Below are 19795 nucleotides of genomic sequence, written 5' to 3' on the forward strand. Positions count from 1 at the left end.
TACTGCTGCGTACGTTTGCTGCTGATTTTTGCTGTGCATTTTGTGTGAGGTAATTCTGTTGGAGGCATAATTACTTGTTTTGGTATGTTGCATTATGTTGCATATGTTATGTAATTGGAAGGTTGGTGTGTTACATATACAGTTTGCACTATTTATTTATTATTGAATGTAATGTATTTATGTGGTGCTTTTTGAACATGTTTGGTGTTATTATTGTATGATACAATAATGTAAGATACCGCCTGAGTTTTTGCAGTCTTGATGGGGATTGTGCCCGTCCGTGGACATGCACATGGTTGGCGGGTATCAACATTAATAGCGTGGCAGCGGGTTTAGTATTTTCCATGTTATATGTATGTAAGCTAAGGGAGTTTTAGTAAACATTTATAATATTTACTTTATCTACATCTAAATTCAGTGAAAAAACTTTGTTAAAGGGACATTATGGTTAAGTTCGCTACTAAAAACCTATGAAATTCAGAGAAAAAATCTTTGTTAAAGGGACGTTATGGTCAAGTTGCGCTACTAAAAACCTATGAAATTCAGTAAAAAAAATGTTGTTAAAGGGACGTTATGGTTCGAAGTAAAACTGAAAAACCTCAGAAATACTCCAGTTATGGTAAGATAAGCAACCATAACTCACGCCACCACCGTGCACTGCTAAGACTAACATCCAGGACATCAAAGATGACATCACAAATGTCATTGATGACTTCACTGATGACATCACATGTTCATTTAGTTTTTATGCACAGCCTCCACACAGGATTGTCACTATAAAAGTGGCAAAAAAATGTCAGAGATCTTTGGAAGAATTATCATTCAGCAAATACTTCATTAAGCGCTGCATTGCTATAAACACCATTGCATTATTCAGTTCTTTCTAGTAAATGTACGCACTCATGTACCCACCTAGGGTATTCTCTGCAACATGCGCCATGTAAGTGCAATATTCAAAACCTTCCATGTTGGATAGTAAAATGATGAATGCATTCATTTCAGAGTTTTGGATAGTGTGAAACATGTAATAAGTGCCTAACAATGCCTCCCTTACTGCATAAGTGTTCTACTACAAACACAACAATAATGAGACTACAATACATACAAATACCAGTATGTGCAGGGAAAGTAAAGTAAGCAAAAAACCAGCACTATTACCAGACAGTGTTCATAACCTCACTAATTAACTTCATGCACGTAAATGATTGCTGTGTTTCAGGCTTCTTTTTTCTCCTTTGTATACATTTTATATGATGTGCCTGCAACCTAAGGAAAGCAGTGTAACAACATATGAGAAAGGTAAGATCTACAAACATAGTACCTTTTGCATGTTTAGTTGCTGGCTGTTAGTGAAGAAAACCACCTGCCCTACATATGTCAGTGCACAAAAAAAGAGGCAACCAGAACTTTGATGTCATCTGTGATTTCATCAATGACATTTGTGATGTCATCTTTGATGTCCTAGGTGTTAGTCTTAGCAGTGCACGGTGGTGGCACGAGTTATGCTTGCTTAGCTTACCATAACTGACACATTTCTGGGGGTTTTCGGTTTTACTTCGAACCATAACGTCTCTTTAACAAAGTTTTATTACTGAATTTCATAGGTTTTTAGTAGTGCAACTTAACCATAACGTCCCTTTAACAACGTTTTTTCACTGATATATATACATTAAAATCGACCACAAAAAAAGATATACCCACAGAAGCAATACCCAAAAATGATAGCGAGATAGGCCTGCTTAAAGAACTTGAAAAATTACAACGTAAGGAGGTTAGCAAATGGTGGGAGGAGCACTCCTTAAAAAATTATGTAGAAGTTGGGCGAATACCAAGAGGATTGAGGATTTTAACAATTCCATCCTTTGAAGAACAGGACCCACTGATGCTAGAAGAATGGAGTGGGGCCACCAACCAATGTTCAAAAACCTTCCTACTATTGCTTATTAAGTATGCAGGCAGTGATCGTGAGGGGCTGCTGGAAAAAATAACAAAAGTGGAAGAAAAATTAAAATTGATTACAGAAACTGGCGATGGGAAGAAATTGAAAGATTCAATGGAAAAAAACCTGCTTGAGTACGAGGAAGAAATAAAACAAAGAAAACAAAGAAAGTTCCTAAGGGACAAGGAAGATTATGAAATGGGCAGAGTATATACCTTCGCAAGAAGGTTTGATCAGCTGAGACTAACATCTTCCAGAGCAGCACCGATAACCACCGAATCTATACCAACAAGTGCAAGCGAATTTTCTTCAATGTCAGAATCTGACATAACAGGGAGCGACACAGAAGAACCACAAGTGCGCAGAAATTTTTTAGAAGAAATGCGTTTGCTACGCCAAGATGGCAAAAAAAACAAACAAAAAAGAGGTGGAAGTGCGAATCGTGGCAGAGGAAGAGGCGCCCGAAAAAAACGAGGAGGGGAAAACGGAGCAGGAAGTTCCCAGAACAATACTTCGGGCAGATCGCTGCGCTCTGGCAACTGAGCGAGGCTGATATGCAGGAGGATGGTAGTTTTAAAATAATAAATTTGTCTGATCACATCTTAACAACGACTCAACAAAAAGTTCTGAGTTTGGGACTAAACTACTGTCCCTCTGCCAACAATGATTATGTGGATACTAGGATAGATCTGGACCACTTTATAAGAAAGATCCGCCTCAGGAAATTCTTTGCCAACAATATGTGGCAACAAAAGAAAAAGGAAGTACAGACAGGAAAAACAGAGATTACGATTAAGGAAATGGACATACTTACTGATCTTATGGAACTAGAGAAAGGAATGGACATGGGAGAAGAGAACGTATCGACTGATCTTGCAGAGATAGGGATCAGAACTGATTGGATGGTAAAAAGCAATCTGAAATCGAAATCCAAATTCAATCCCACGACAAACGTAGCTAGCACTATTGGTGTATTTCAGAGTCTAGTTATAGAAGACTTAAAAAGTTTACGTCGAAAAACTAAAAATGTGAAATTTAAAGATAATTTGACAAGAAATGAAAGAAGAGCATTAAAAGAACTGCAGGAGCTGAAGAACTGCATTATAAAACCCTCAGATAAGGGACGCAACATTGTTTTGCAGAAAAAAACAGAATATATTAAAGAGGCGCATAAACAGCTCAACGACACCAAGTGCTACACGAGATTAAAGGATAATCCCATGCCAGCATTAGAACTAACAGTGAAATCCTTCCTAAAGAAATATGAAGAAATGGGTATTATATCGGAAGATACATATACATTTCTCTATATCAGCAAAGCTATAACTCCGACTATATATTTTTTACCCAAAGTTCACAAGAATCTGCAACAACCTCCAGGGAGACCAATCGTGTGCCTAATAGGCTCAGCATTGGAAAACATATCGAAATACATTGACGAGGTATTGTTCCCTTTTGTGTGCACACTCCCCTCATACGTAAAAGACACCACTGATTTCCTGTGCAAAATAGAAAATATTCCTTGGGAAAAAGATTATTTGATGGCCACGATGGACGTTGTTTCCCTCTACACGTCGATAGGACATGAGGATGGGAAAATAGCATGCCTACACTATCTGAACACTAAATCTTTGAACTTTTTGAAACATAATGAGATGGTGATGCAAATGATCAATTTATGCCTCACGAACAATGTCTTCCTTTTCAACAATGAATATTTTAAGCAGATGCAAGGGACGGCGATGGGAACAACTTTCGCGCCTTCCTATGCAAACCTCATGATGGGGTCGTGGGAAGAACTTGAGGCATGGTCAGATGGGAATCAGGTACATACGCAAAATGTGGTTTTATGGTTAAGATACATCGATGACCTGTTTGTTATCTGGAGAGGTACTGCAAAGGGCTGGTTAGAGTACGTAAAGGAATTGAACCAAAACAAAAAAAACTTAAGATTCACGGAGACTCACAGCCGGACACTAATTACCTTTCTGGACGTCAATATCAGAATTGTGAATGAGAAAATAACTTGCGAGCTGCATCGAAAGAAGATTGGCTCAAATACTCCTCTACACGCACATAGTGGACATCCTAAATATGTGATCTGGAGTGTCCCCTATGGAGAATTTGTGAGACTCAGAAGAAACAATACCACTTTGGAGTCTTACGATAGAGAAAGCAAATTGACTGCAGCAGGTTTCAAGAGGCAGATGTACCCTAAAAAAGTCATTGAGAGAGCCTTCCTGAAAGCCAGAATAATTGAGAGACATACCTTATTAGCTGGAAACAAGAACAAAGACCAATTAGAAGGGGAAAAGAGCACTCGATGCATACTTACTTTTGATAACCAGTCAAAAAATATTAAACACATTTTGCAGAAACACTGGAGCATTTTGCTAACTGACCCGGATCTGGCCAAAAGCCTCAAACCCCATCCCGAAGTCACTTTTAGAAGAAACAGGTCTTTTAAAGATATGCTGGTCCCTAGTTTTATGGCCAAGGAAGAAGAAAAGACAGAAGGAAACTGGTTAACAGCGAAAAAGAAAGGCTTTCATAAATGCACACGCTGTAATATATGTAAATTTGCAATTGACGGCGACACTTTTAAACATCCAGTGACAGGACACAAAACAGAGATCAAACAACGGATCACCTGTGAAACAGACTATGTAGTCTATGCCCTCACCTGTGCATGCCACAAATACTATATTGGCAGCACAAAATGCAAGTTAAAGATTCGAATACAACAGCATGTGCGAGCCATCACACATAATGATGTGAACTACCCTATGGCTAAACATTTTTATGAATGTCATAACAAAGAAATAGACAGTTTCAAATTCTTTGGTGTGTATAAAATAGAGTTGGGCCCCCGGGGAGGTGACAAGGAGAAGCAGCTGAGACAAAAAGAAACAAGGTGTATACTAGATTTTGAGAGTAAACAGCCCAACGGGCATAACATTGATGAAGAGTTATACACCTTTCTGGGCAGCTAAAGGAATGCTTTTGTCCCTTATTTGCACATCCCCATTGAAACAGTAACTATATGTTTACTTTGCTTACTTTATGTTATGCAAAATTAGTATTCATATTCCCTTCACGGTTTCTAAAGAATGAATAGGTGCTCCGAAACGATATATGATATCAAATAGTTGGTTTTAAAGTTTTTGTATTTTGAAAAAAGTTTTTGTATTTTAAATAATCTCTAATGGTGTTGGTAATTTTGTGTTTGCTTTTGAGCACATTTGTTGCTCTGCACTTTTTTCTCTATATATGGGAATGGGGGAGGAGAGAGGGGGAGAAGGAGAGCAAGTAGAGGCTAATTGGGAAGTAGACTTAACCAGAAAAATATAGTCTGCAAACCGGATATCAACCCACTAATGTTGTGTTGTATTTGGGGACAACTTTCCATTCATGGCCAGATATATCGAGTATGTTATCTCGATTTCAATTATTAGGTTGGAATTGGGATCTCTCTTGCACTAAGTATTTTATTAAATAAATAGACAAACAGGGGCCCGAGCAGAGATCTAATATTATAAACGATTGGATCCCGGACACTATTATTATAATGAAATAAGACCTAACAGATTAGGGGTGAGCCATAGAGACCCATAATTCGGGGTTTTAGATATTCGTTTATATCCTATTAAGGGAGTTAAAGATGGTTTTAATTATGCACTAGTCATTTTAAAATTGAAAAACAATTTAGGCTGTGAATGTTCCATGCTTTTTTAAATCTTTCTCTCTTTTTGCCCAGTACGATCGATATATGTTTGAAGTAAAAGACAAAGAGGCAATCAGAGTCAATGGGTTGAATGAATGTCATTTAGGACATAGATATTTCATCTCAGCTGCTAATGCACAATGCACTTTAAATTTACCTCTAGTAATAAAATGCTCATTCGAATGAATGTATGTCTGTTAGGCAAATACACTAGGCAAAGATGTCTGCCATGGATTTGGTACGTAATGCAGATCACTAAATGTGGCCTTTTTTGATCTCTGTGTTGGCTGCTTGCCCACCCCCTCCTTTCCCTCTCTCCTCCTCCTAGTCTCATGTTTTAAAATGGTGTATGGTGGAGAGGGTTTTTGTTGTGAAAAAGCGGCGAGTTAGCCGCGAAACGCGTCACGCCTCGAGTGTTGCACTTGGGAGGACCCACACTGGGGTCACACTCTCTATTTTTGGAAATGGATTTCCATGGTTTTTAAATGCTTTTTTTCCCGTGTGGATCAATAAAAGAAGAAAATCAGCAAAACGAAAAACGGGTGGTGTGGAGTTTCATTTCCCCCCCCCCCCCTCCCCTTCGTTTGCTGTTTGGTGGAAACTGGGCAAGCATGGCTTTGTGGAGAGTGCAGCTCGACTTGGCTACTTGAAGGTAGAATTGACAATATATATATATATATATATATATATATATATATATATACACACATATATACACACATATATATATATGGAGAGAGAGAGAGAGAGAGAGAGAGAGAGAGAGAGAGGGAGCAGCTGATACCAGATAGATTCAAATATCATAAATACACTACGCATGCAATGCTAATTATCCAGGATCAAATTAAACAGTAAAACAGAGCTGGTAAGCAGATTGTAAAATTATCATATGCCATGTTAAGATTTGGAGTGGGTGATGGATACCTTTGTAGCATGCACTGTTTATCAAGAGCAAGGGGTGGACTCAGCAATTGGCAGAGCTAAATGTAATATGATTCTTCTTGATTAGAAGGTGTTATCTAAAGCTGGAGAATGTGTCATGTTTGCATAATTTCGACATTTGCATTATGACATGAAAGCAGATGTTTCACTGGGTTAGAAATATCACCACTTGCTTGGGTGTTATTTTCTGGCTTGGTTCGAGTTATGAATATGTCACCACATGTGAAACTGGTCCAGGAGAATGAAAAGTGGTATTGCTCTAATAATCGGCGGCCAATAGCAGGTTTTTGAAGCAAATATACATGTCGGCATACAACCATATTAAAAGAAGCAAGGGCATTTGCATTCTTTGTGCTATGTGAACAGCATATAAGTGTTAAAAAGCAGAAGCTGTAAAAAAGGTTTACCTCGTATCCTTTTCTAGGTATTTGGTAAACAGAAATTCTTATCCGAGGGGAGATATTACCATTTGCACTTGCGCAAATGCTGTTTGTTCAATTTCACTAAGGCAGCAGCACTTGCACAGTATGTTCAATGGCATGAAAGTGATTGCTGTTGTGTAAACAAGACTTGCGCATGTGCAAAAGTAACGTGATATTATTACCTGTGAGGATACATGCATGAATACTCGCATTGGAGAGCGCATTTTTCAGACAGTGAAAAAAAATGCTGCAAGTCAAAAATGCATTAAGGAGATACATATTTGCTTAAATTGCAATTCTCTGATGCAAAGTGTCTGTAAAGCCCATGGTGCTGCTGGTGTAGCACACACAGGCTACACCATGTGCAGCCAGAGACATGCTGCCCATTATCAATATGGTGTGCTTTCCTTACCACATCTGTATGTTAAAGCACAAGACTTTAGTCAGAGCAGAAGTTACACCTGCGATTCTGACAGACATGCTGAAGTCACATGCCAAGTTGTGAGTGTTGGCAAGTGTTCAAAGGTCCCTGTGCCCTCCGTTGTACACTGCACACAAACCATTGGGAGGAGAGGCTAGAAAATATATAAGTCCATCTTTCCCAAGGGTAAAGCTGTGCAACAAACAGGCCCGAGCAACAGAATACAAGTGGCCCACAAACGAATTAAAAGTGGCCCACATTCGGCAATCCCTGACAATAACAAATTCCTGGGAAGATGGTGGAGGGGCAGCGCTGCAAACATTTGCGCCTCTCACATGCACTGTTCCGAGACAATGGCTCCTTGAAACAAAACAAAATAACATCAGAAACCCAGTCTTGTTAGCTTTTCTGAAGCAGACCCAAGCAAATGTCTCCTCATGCAAACCACACCGACCTTGCTCAAATTGTCCAACAAGTCTCACAAACAAATTATGAGCACAGAATGGGTGGGTGAATCCTGAAAGTGATGGTGTAGGACTACTCGCAAAACCTGCCAATGCCAATATCTCGCAAGATTTGATGCAAGAGGTGCAGAAGGCTGTAGGAAGCGGGATCGCAGAGGAAGGCTAGAGAGCCACAGAGCAGCCGCAGCTCCCGGTGTTCCCCCTGCATGAGGAGTCAGAGACTTGTCGTAGGCCCAAAGACTATGAGAAAGCCCAGAGACTTGGGCCCTGATTACAACACCGGCGCTAAACCATGGCGCTATTAGCACCATGGTTGCTGCCAGTATTGTAACAAGTCCGTCATGGTGAAATGGGGAAGTACCACCTCATTCCAAGGTTGCCGGGGCGGTACTTCCCCTTTTCACCATGGCCCTTCCCCATTCCCATTTTTGACCCATAGGGCATAATGGGAATGGGGAAGGCGGTAATTACGGTACCGCAAATTGCGGTACCGTAATTAGCACCAACATCCCTTTGCGGGTCTATTCCTTAACGGCTGGTAAAACCAGCTGTTAAGGTGGGAACCTGCAAAGGGACCTCGTAATCAGGCGCTAAGGGATTACCGGTACTCTTACCGGTACCGGTAATCCCTTAGCGCCAGGGTCGTAATGAGGCCCTTGGTCATTACAATACAGTGAAGCCAACCGTGCCCTGCAACTATCTTTATTTATGCTGCAAATTTTGCTTGCCAAAAAATCTAAGATTACAACACTTCTGAGGGTCTGATCGTTATACAGCAAATAGGGTGGATGACTCTGACAGATGCAATGTCAACAGCACGTAATGCTCGCTGGTCATGTAATTTTGTTGTCTTGTATAATAAAGTTCTTAAATACTATGGATGTTTCATGTAAAGTTGGTGCAATGAAACAAAGATGATTTCCATTTTTGATGGTTTTAGGCAAAACCAATTTTCTCTCATCCATGTATCTATAAGATCAAGTGGATTGCATCTAAGTCATCCAAAGGTTGCCCTGAAGTTTTGGAAATAAAATGTCATGCTCCGATAGTATGTCATCCAGGGCTTTAATATATCTATTAAAAAGGAGGGGGGACAGACATCATCTCTGTAGAACCCAACAATTCATAGGTGAGTACTATGAAACAAAAAGATTCTAAGTAAATGCTTGTTGTGTGTTTGCTTAAAAATACTTTGATCCAACCCACTGATTGAAATACATGTCACTCCGGCAATTCGCCGTATCGAAAGCAGCACAGAGATCTAAAAGCATCAACATCCCATCATGTGTTTGGTCTAGCAATTGAATCAAGATGTCCCTAATATCCAAGAAAGCTACTTTTGTGCTCTTACCCGATTTACATACGGGTGGATAGTCAACAAGTACATAGTGTTCCTCACATAGTCCCGTATTTGATTTGTAGCAATTGTATTTTAGACTTTTAAGAAAAAGGGTACATTAGCTATAGTGCAGTGATTGGGACATAAAAGAGTATCCAATATTGATTTCCTTGGTAGTGGAGTAATCCAAATTCCCTTGAGCTCCTGTGGGAATATATTATGGTCAAAGGAATGGTTTACTAGGGCCTCAATTAGAGGTGATAATACATCAATACAATGTTTTACTAAATATGAAGGACACTGGTCACTTGAAAGAGTGTCTTAAAGTTTTAGTCCTGTGCCAATATTAGTAGATTCACCTTTATTGGCTGATTATTGAATGCTGTAATAAATTTGTTTATTTTCAATTTATTTATTTATTTTATTTATTGCTTGCTTGTTACGCACATTTCAATTAGAAAATACTGTTTCAAAGCTCCCACAGGGAGGAAGCGAAGATGGGAAATACATTACAACACTCACAACAATATTTAAGAGCAGAAGGGGGAAGAGGGAGAGGGATGAAACTATTATGCCTTGTGAGTATTCAGAATGTGCAAGTGCCGAAAGGAAGAGGGAAGAGGGGGTAAATGCAGGGGGAGTCCGAGCTCGTGGGTGAGAAATAGACAAAGTGTTAGGAATGTTGAGTGCTACACGGCCTGGGACGTGTGAGGTGTAAATGTGAGGTGTAAGTGAATGGTGTAATATTGTTGCACATGTCCACTGTTTTCAATGTACAAAATGTTTGCAGTTTCTTACACCATATTTCAGAAGGAAGGACTAAGGTTTGGGTTTATTACCTTGGACAAGGTCTGAAATAGTTTCTTACAAGAGTTGTTATCATTATCGATTTGAGTGGCATAGAATTCCCTTTTGGTTCCAAAGTTGTTTGTTTGTACATTTTCTGCAATATGGAGAACATATGAAGTACACGTCAACAATGATCTCTTCAGACACTGATATGTACACAAACTATAGTGGCAAGCAAATTCACCCGCTTTAGAAGAGCAAAGTTTGACTTGTGATTGACTGCTACCCAGCTGTACTAGAGTTTTAGAAGAACCAGCTTGGCATCCATCTGACTCTGTCTCAACCCCAGTGGCCTGGCCAACTCCCCACTAGCATTGCCCGTCATTCACAGGCAAAACATTGGGGGCAAAGTTTTATTTCCTTGTTGATCAGTTGAATCTGGGTGGCTCATACATACTTTATGCACCTCCGCACACATCACACTAAAACCTCAATCCTGACTCCAATGCTAAGGGAGAGTGACAAACAACTTCCATGCGTAAGGGGGAGCAGTATAATTCAATGATTTGCGAAAAATCGATCAGTGGTGGTAAACAAAGCCATGGAATAACATCGAGGCTGTGTAAGAACCCACAGGTTATTGTGTAGGGCCCTTATTTGAAGCCAGCCCAGATCAGAATGGAGACATGGTTTTGGCAGTGGTTACTCTGAACCTGCCCCACCGTTCAAATAAACATACAATCTGACCATGGCACTGCGATTCTCAGCTAACACGCCAAACATGCCAAATGCACTACCCACATGAATACACATTGAAAACAATCCCCACGTCCTTACATAGGACTTCAGCATGCAGGTGCATTGTAAAACATAAATCACATGTGATTCGCATTCTTTCTTTGAAGCTGCTGATCCTGAGAGCACTGCACTGGAATTAGCTTTGAGTCACATTCAGAGACACACATTTCTTAATAGCTCCAAACCTGAGCATGGCTCCAGGCTCCGAGTCTCCAGCAGTCTGGGATTTGTTCAAGTCAAATTGATTTTGGTTGGGAACTGCAACTCGACTCTGACTGGCCATCTCCATATGCCCTGCAGCTTGCCTCCCAGCATCTCTCTGGCATCCTGGTGGTTTGCAAACTCACAGTTGTGACCCGCCACCAACAGGCCATACATGTGCAGTAGCAGACAACATTGCACAAGCCTGGTCCTGTGTATCAATGTTTGGTTGGGCCATGCTGGTGGTGCCACTGCAATGAGATCCAGCGCTGTTGTTGACAGTTAAGTAAATATACTATAAAGCAAGAGTGCAGCATTTCACAGCTACAGCACAGATGCAGCACAATCTTATTAGTGTTCATGAAAATGAACAATACCAAAAATTGGCCTATGATTAATTACATTAGACCAAGACCAGCCCATGAAAGATCGATTCAATTTTCGGGCATTGGCTTAATTCACAAAGGGCCTGTTTGAGGGTGCAGTTGGGGAGTTCAGGGAGGATTGTGTTTCCATAGACCAGCTTGGACAGCACTAGTGTTTGGACTCTGGTGCAGATGTCATCAGGGTTGAAGGATGTGGCAGAGGTGTAGTTGTACGTTGCATATTTCAGTGATGACAGCTATGTCATGTGTGAAAGATAAGTGGGGGGTTCAATGGTGAAGCCTGGACGTTTGACTGGTGTGGAAAGGTATATGTGTGGGTCATCTGAGGTAAGTTCTTTGATCTGGGGGTGAGGTCATGTGTTGTCCTGGCCAGGCAAACAAGGAGGTATTCTGTTTTGGGTGGGTTGAGTTTGAAGACGTGGGTGGCAATGCAGGTGGTGAAGGTGGGGGACAGCATTTGAGGATATGGAGTTGTGAGGGGTTGATCTTTTACGTGCCCTCTGCATATGGGTGAACATGGATGTTGTGGTTACAAAGGGTCTATCTAAAGGATTCCACATATATGTTGAAGAGGTGGGGATATAGGGGGATCCCTGTGGAACGCTGCTCTTGACAGGGGTGGAGTTGGATTGGACATGGAGGCAATGTGGTCCTCACAATGAGGAAGCGGGTGAACCAGTTGATAAAATTGCATGAGACATTCATCCTATGGGATAGGACTTTTAGGAAAATTGTGTATGATGGCGTCAAAGACTGCAGAGAAGATCAGGACTATGAGGAGAACTATGTGCCCTTTGTCAGTGAATTGCTGAGGTAATCCAGAATGTGAAGTTTTTTTTATCAGGATGCTGTTGCCTGGTCAAATGCTTGATTGGATGGAGTTGAGGAGATTTATCCTGGTGATGAGTTGTTGGAGTTGGCTCGTGGTAAGGAGTTTGATCATTCTGGAGAGGTATCACAGGATAGTAATGGGACAGTTGTTTTCAGGGAGGTAAGGTTGAGAGCTGGTTTCTTGAGCAGGAGATAGATTTGTCCTATTTTGATTGTGGAGGGCATTTTACCATGTGAGAGACAGGAGGTGATGATGATAAACCAATGCAGAGAAATGGTGGTGATGTCATTTAATGCAACTTAATGTGGGCATTTGTCATTCAGGAATTGTGCTGGTTTGCTTTTAGCTGTGAGCATGACAAGGGTGTTTCAGTTAAAGTCTGAAATGTGTCCCAAGGTTTGGGAGTAGGGGCTGGAAGTGGGACAGCAGACTTGAGCGGTGTAAAGACTAGAGGGAGGGTCTGTACTTCTGCTCTCTATATGGTAAAGCAGAGGCACAGAGGACCCCAGCCCAGATTCTCTATAAGGTAACAATGGACAAGCAATCAAGGCCTAGCTTCTCAGGAGGTGATGCAGGCTGGTTCTTAATCTTAAGTACAGTGTAGTTCCCAAGCACCCACAAAGAAATGTCCACACACTGTATTAGTTAAAACACAGTCTTTATATAATTAATGTTCAAGGTTATGTACAATATCACGATAACTCACTTTGTGCTTGGTTATCTGCAATGCCAAATATACAGTTCTACGTGGTACCACTATTACTATTAGATCTCATTAAAGTGCATCAACTGTATGGTTAAATGTCACACACATCAGTTTGTAAAGGAAACAAAGAATAGATATAGGAGGAAAGCAAGATTATGAGAACAATAGGCAGAATACTGGCCTCTACTGTTAGACACACTTCTGTGTGGAGATCCCCCCACCTGGGCAACCTGTACAATAAAGATATATCACAAGCCCAGTCCATATATTGCTCACAAGAATCTTTCCAATAGTTCAGCAACCCCAAAGTACCTGGTGTTGTAGAGTGAAATCGACGGCCCTTCTTGAGTGCACTCCTTTTAAAGCAGGAGCCACGGGTCGTCGAACGTTCGGCGATGAACACGGTGAACTACGGCGATGAAGTGGCAGCTTTGTTCTTAGTGGTGCTCATCGACGGGGAAGTGTAAATGTCCTGCAAGGAAGAGGCATGCGGGGCACCTCGATGTCGATAGTTTGAAGAACTGTTTCCCAGCAAGGGCGTTGAGTCGTCGGCGTCTCTGTGGTCTTTGGGTGGCGAGAAACCCACCGGTGGATGCTCATCGGTGCATCGACGGCCTGGCCCTCTCTGGCGGGATAAAACAGGTGGCGGTGCGGATGAGTGTGTCCGTGAATCGAAAGTTGCTAGGCAACGGGAGCATGATGGCTCCGGTCGATGGCGGTCATCGACGGTGGTGGACAACAGTCCGGGCGCTTCTCTTTGGGATTCCGCTGCAGTCCCCATCTCCAGTTGGCAGCCTGTTGTAGGTCTGTCTACCAGGGAGCTTTGGCAAAGATCAGCTGGTGCACGATTGTCCCTCGTAGCTCGGGAAGCGGGTGCCTTACCAGGTCCTCTCTGGGTCAGTCCTTGGAGACACAGCAGCTTTCAGATAGATGAAGAAGGGCAACAGCAATTCTTCTCTTCCAGCAGGGCTTCAAGTTTAATCTTCAGTCTCAACTCCAGTTTCTCTTCAGCTTCTGAACACAAAGTCTAGCAGTGAGAGGCCCCCAGATATACTAGTTGATCTCCCATTCATTCTGCTGGGTCACACTCAGGCAAGCAATTGGTCTGAAGAGCATTCATGCAGGCAGGCATCGAATCAGGTGCATAGGGCATTCAGGCCATTCACTTCTCTCCAGACACTCACAACAATGTATGTGTATTGGGACAAGTACCCAGCCATTCAACACTCCACACTGCATGTATACCAGTTTCGGGCAGGGCTGTTTCAGTCATTGTTTCAAACACCAGATACTAGACATCCACAACACAGAATGCTTATTTGTCACACACTCCATTCACCCAGGTCCCACCCACAGGGTGAACTCACAACATGCAGTCACTGGGAAGGCTCTAGCAGTCTGGTCTGGACTTCACAACAACAACATATATGGAACTTCCACCCAACAGTCAGTCAGGGGGAAGGGACAGAGTCAGGGCTTCCCAGGACTTTGGGAAAACATGGTAAAAGGCAATAGAAAGCAAGAGGCCACAGGGGCCATCTTGTTTCCTATCAGGAATCAACTGATTCCAATGGCAGGGCTTGGGTATCCCAAAATGGAGGATACTCAGAGCACCTGTCAAATTCAGCATGGAGCTGCCACCAGCCCATACCCTGCTCTGTGGGCCACACACAGGTGCCCAAAAACATACACTAGGGGCACAGGGTTGTACCCCCACCCATGGGTGCCATAAGGGTATCCCATGGGTCTGTACACCAAACCAAAAGAGAGAGCTGCACCGCCAGGAGTCCCACATGAACTCCAGCACGGAGGTCACAACAGAACACATGATAAAAGGCAGTAAAGGACAAGGATACAGAGGCCCTGTCCCTCCAACACATTTCCTGCATCACAAGGGGTTGCTTGGTGTTTTGTATTTTGGAGTTGAAATAGTCCATGAGAAGTTGCATAATGCGGCGGATGCATGCATAGTAGAGGTGTATTGCAGTTTGGTGATTATGTTGAAAAGTTTGTGTATGTGATTAGTGGCAAATTGGATTTCTTGCTGATAGTGAGTGGCCTGACAATGCGTGTGGCCATCTTGTATTCGTTATGGCAGTGATTTGAGGGGTGTACTCTTGACGAGCAACAGGTTCCTTTGCCAGCATCTTGCATTAGTGTTTCATGGGAATTAAGGTTTGTTGATCCATGGTTTGTTGTGGTGCTTGTGAGATTATTGTGTTTTGAAGGGGGCTATTTGTTCAACTGCCTGTGTGATGATGCTGATGTAATTTAGTAATGTTATGGGGCGTGTTTGAGGGAAGGACACTGCACACTTCCAATTTTGCACAGAGTTGTGGTGTTTGCTGTAAACAGAATGTAAAGGGTGTCGCCAGTAATCTCTGTAGGGTTGTCGAAGTGCTGGGAGAAGTCGAAGGGTGGAAGTTGATGAGGACAGTGTTCAGTATGTGGCTTTGGGGAACTGTGGTCGCTAGTGGCAAAGTCAGACCATCCATTGTGGACGTTGGGATTGGGTGTTGGAGGCGCTAAATTATGTGTATGAAATTAGGCTCTGGGTGTGATGGAGGACAGCAACTGAGAGAGAGGGTGTCAGAGTATGGACATTGTGGGTAGATGAGGTTGCTAAGTGTGAGAGGGTCTTTGTAAATGACAGCAATGCACCACCTGTTCTGGGCACACATTCTCTGTTGTCAATGAGGTAGTGTTGAGGGAGCTTATCAGGGATGATAGGTGTGTATGGTGATTTGGCCATTTCAATTTGAGAAAGAGAATGTCTGGCAATAGGTTCATTGATATCATGTATTTGCACAAGTGCAGAGTGGCATTTGAGGAGAAATTCTGTTGTATGTTTATAGTTGTCTCAGTGGTGTGATGGGCTTGAGTTTTATTTTTCTAATCTGCGCGCTGTGTATGTGCCATACTTGAGGAACCCAGTTGCAAAGAGGGGATAACTGGGGGCAAATAATGAGTTAGAGAAATATATTTACTCCCACCCTTATATCTGTCTATCACTTCCTCTGAATGTCCTGGTGATTGGTCTCCCTAACATAGCTGCTTAAATACTCAAGTCAAAGGAAAGTAGATAAAAGTGGGGATCAACAATCCAGTCATCCTTTTACTCTCCTTGGGGAAAGAGAAGGAACAGAAAGCGGAAGTAAGGAGCTGCACAGGAAGGAGCAGAGGATGGTTGCAAGTATAAAAATGAAGGCTGTGATTTGGGATATTGTGATTAAAATCATATCCTCACCTACAGATGGAACAGAGATGCAATGCAGCCAATCAGAGTCCAGGCAAACAATTTAATGGGCTGCTTGTGCATGCGTTTCTGAGTGTCCCAAACAGTAACATGTAGGCTGTGGTGTGAGGGGGACTTGCAAATGGAACACAGAGAAAATGAGCCAGTCAGGTACCAGGTGTCAAATTTAAAGTGCTCCTCAAACATGTACTTTTGTGGCTTCCAAATATCAAAATGGAGACCGTCAGTGAAGGGGTGATGGGGCTCATATCTTAAACCAACCTGCATATGGTACAAAGAGATAGTGCAGTCAGTGAGGGCCCGGGCATACATTTAAAGGGCTTAGTGCACTTGCAGTTTTGGCATTCTCAATCATCACAATAGAAGCTGTGAGGAGGATTATGTGGGGGTTAACATCTTAACACTAGTTGCAGGTGGGACACAGAGAAAATACAGGCAGTTATGGTCAGGCGGTGAACTTCATGGGATTCTAGCATATGTGCTTTTGAGGTTTCCAACCATTAAAATGAAGGCTGTGAGGTAAGTGTTGTGGGGTTTAAAATCTTAGCCCGACCTTTCGATTGAATGGAGAGAAAGTGCAGTGAGTCATGGTCCAGGCACTACATTTAAAGAGCTTCTTGCACTTGCCCATTTGGAGTTTCCAAGCATCACAATGGAAGCTGTGAGGGGGGATGGTGTGGGGGTTAACATCTTAACTCATCTTAACCCTACCTGCAGATGGAACAAAGATAATTGCAGGTGGTCATGGTCCAGGTGCCGAAATCAAAGGGCTCTAAACTTCAAAGCAGAGGGTTTATGGGGGGTAGTGGGAGTTAAAAACGTAAAACCTTTGGCACATGGAACAGAGAGAAAATATATACCAACTGTCTATTGAAATTCATGAGAGAGAAAACACTTTCCCAAAATCTTTGCTAGAAGATTGTTTTAGAAAGTTGATAATCTTTGTCTTTCTTGTGCATTATGTCTACATTTGGATACAACGTTTATTTTGGATAACACACTATTACTTTGATACTTAGCATAAACTTTAACTGAGGGTATACCAATATGTTGACAGCAGAATTACTCCTAGAAGTCAAAGAATAAATTGCCCCATTACATCCAGAAGAGCTTTTACAACAGAATTCTAAATTACTTTCAAACAGAAATCCTTTTCTGGGAAAGAGAGTAATATTTGTTTTGATGCTGTCTACACAGTTTCCCATTTTGTACTCCCTTCGATAGGTTGCTACATTTAAAGCCAATGTGGCCTTACAACCTTAATTGCTGCTTCAACGATAATAACATGTTTCATCTAGCACCCTCAATTGTCCATATGTTACTGTTTTCTAAGCAAAATGTAGAAACATGTTTGATTGGAAGTTCACAATTCGTGTTTACAATTAAAACATGATAATGTCCATGATAGAGTCATAGTGACTGAAAAGGTTAGACAATATTAAGATGCATTAAAATGATAGTGCAAGTTGCAGATTTAACTTTGTATTCACAACAACACTGTTCGGACTTCTCATTTCTATCCAACGTGGTATATGTTATTCCTGAACCTAGAGCCAGATGCTCCAGTTTCATGCACTGATTTCCTCAGAAAAGAGGATTCAGCAAAGAACAGTAGAGGAAGGAAGGCATATCATGGTTTAACATCCACCAGATTAAAATTTAATTTGAGATCGAATCATCAACTTGCCATTATCCAAACAATTCATGCCTTTTCTATGGTATTGACACTTCATGTGTAATATCTCTCCTAGTTAGCAATGCTCTACACTAAGACACATACGTATGCTGGACATTCTACACTGAATTTGGAAAATAATGAATGATTGATTTACAGCAGAATAGATTGCCTCCATCATTACAAATGTTTCATGATGAATAACAGGAATTCTGAAAATGTTTAATCAGAATTGAACTGTTAGTGGAGCACATTTTGTTTACATCTACAAGCTATAATCTTTATCAACAGCTTTGCTATGTACTTGCAAGACATTTATGATTGATGAATGTATTATCGTCTTCATTTGAATTGCAGGTTTTTTAAGCACTGGGGATCAAGCTGCAAAAGGCAATTATGGTTTGCTTGACCAGATACAAGCTTTACGATGGATCGAGGAGAATATTGGGGCCTTCGGAGGAGATCCAAAGCGAGTTACCATCTTTGGTTCTGGAGCTGGGGCATCTTGTGTGAGTCTTCTCACATTGTCCCACTACTCAGAAGGTAAGCAGAAACGTCTATTTAATGGACATATGTACTCAATTGTACATGATTATTTTAATGAAGCATTGTGTAACATGGCCCAGGTAATTTGTAAACATGTCACAATTATAGATTTCAAAAACACAAATACAAAAGGTCAAAATGTGCCTAAATCACAGAAATGTGAAATCTGCCATATCTGTGCAGAGGCAACATGATTCACAAAAAAACAAACCATTATTTTCTCTGGTAATAGGTTGGTCTTTATGACACTGGCATAAGTGACATGAAGAACACAAACACATCTAGTGGAGCAACGTTCACTTTTTTAACACGTTTCACTGACGGTGGTTCACTTTCTTCAAAGGTTGTCACTGTTTCCAAGGAAAAAAAATGCATTTTTATTTTTTTCACTTTGATAGCTATAGTTTTCTCTGTGGATTTCAGTGCCTGTGGCGAGAAGTGCAGTTTTACATTTGTGAATCATGGCCATTTGCCCCCACAATTTGCAGCACACCCAGCTTGAGAGGACCATATATGTTATATTTGTGAATCATAATGTTGCTGCAAATGAACAACCTATGTGACACAGCCAAAAATGTATTTATTTTATTTTGTTATTGTTTAGAACACTGACCTAGCCCAACAGCAGCAGAGCACTTTACCAGGTGTGGGTAGCAAGCCCTTGGACTGGTGTCTTTTAACAGTAGCACAGTACTATGAATTGTGGTCTGTGAATCCACTGGGATTAGTCCACGATCAAGTGTTGTTGAAAAAGCCATGTTTTTAGAGATTTGTGGAATTGTAGAATGGTGGGGGCATTGGGAGCCAACACCAGAATCGAGTTCTAGAGGGTGGGTGTGTGACAAGAGAAGGCTAGTTTGCAGGTCCTCTCATTGTGGAAGAGTTGTGATTCAAGTTGGTTGGTCGATTTGCTGTGTGAGGAGGGGATGCCATCACATATGTGGAGCTTTGCCACCATGTACATAGGTGTGCTACTTCTGACTGCTTTGTATATGACATATCCAGTCTTGAACAGTTTCCTATCCTGGAGAGGAGGTCAATGTAATTTGTATTGGATAGGGTTGGTTCATTTCCATACCCTGCATTTAGGGGATCCAAGTGAGCAGCTGGGAGCCCGTCAGTAGGGCATTTCCCCCAACGGTGTGCAAGACCATAAGGTTGTTCACTATGATCCAGAAGTCCTGCAGTGAGATTAAGGTTTCCATTTTGCAAAGCAAGGAGATTTGGAACCAGGCCGTTTGGGCCTTCATGGCTATGTATTTATGGAAGGGCAGGGTACTGTCAATCGTGAAGTCTAAGGATTTTGTTGAATCCACGAGTTACAGATCAAAACCTTCTAGGCGCATATCATATCA

At 41.7% G+C, this 19795-nt stretch overlaps 1 protein-coding gene across 2 annotated transcripts in view; it reads left to right on the forward strand.

Moving 5' to 3' along the window:
- The window catches only part of NLGN4X (neuroligin 4 X-linked), a 958019-nt gene that overhangs the window by 848476 nt on the left and 89748 nt on the right, over positions 1-19795 (forward strand). For both annotated transcript variants that reach the window (XM_069639359.1, XM_069639357.1), the window contains one exon: positions 18252-18437. In XM_069639359.1, the coding sequence (XP_069495460.1) occupies positions 18252-18437 (186 nt within the window). The remainder of the gene's footprint in view (positions 1-18251; positions 18438-19795) is intronic.

The sequence above is a fragment of the Ambystoma mexicanum genome, chromosome 7q (genome assembly GCF_040938575.1).
Source record: "Ambystoma mexicanum isolate Mex_15411 chromosome 7q, UKY_AmexF1_1, whole genome shotgun sequence".
Classification (NCBI taxonomy): domain Eukaryota; kingdom Metazoa; phylum Chordata; class Amphibia; order Caudata; family Ambystomatidae; genus Ambystoma; species Ambystoma mexicanum.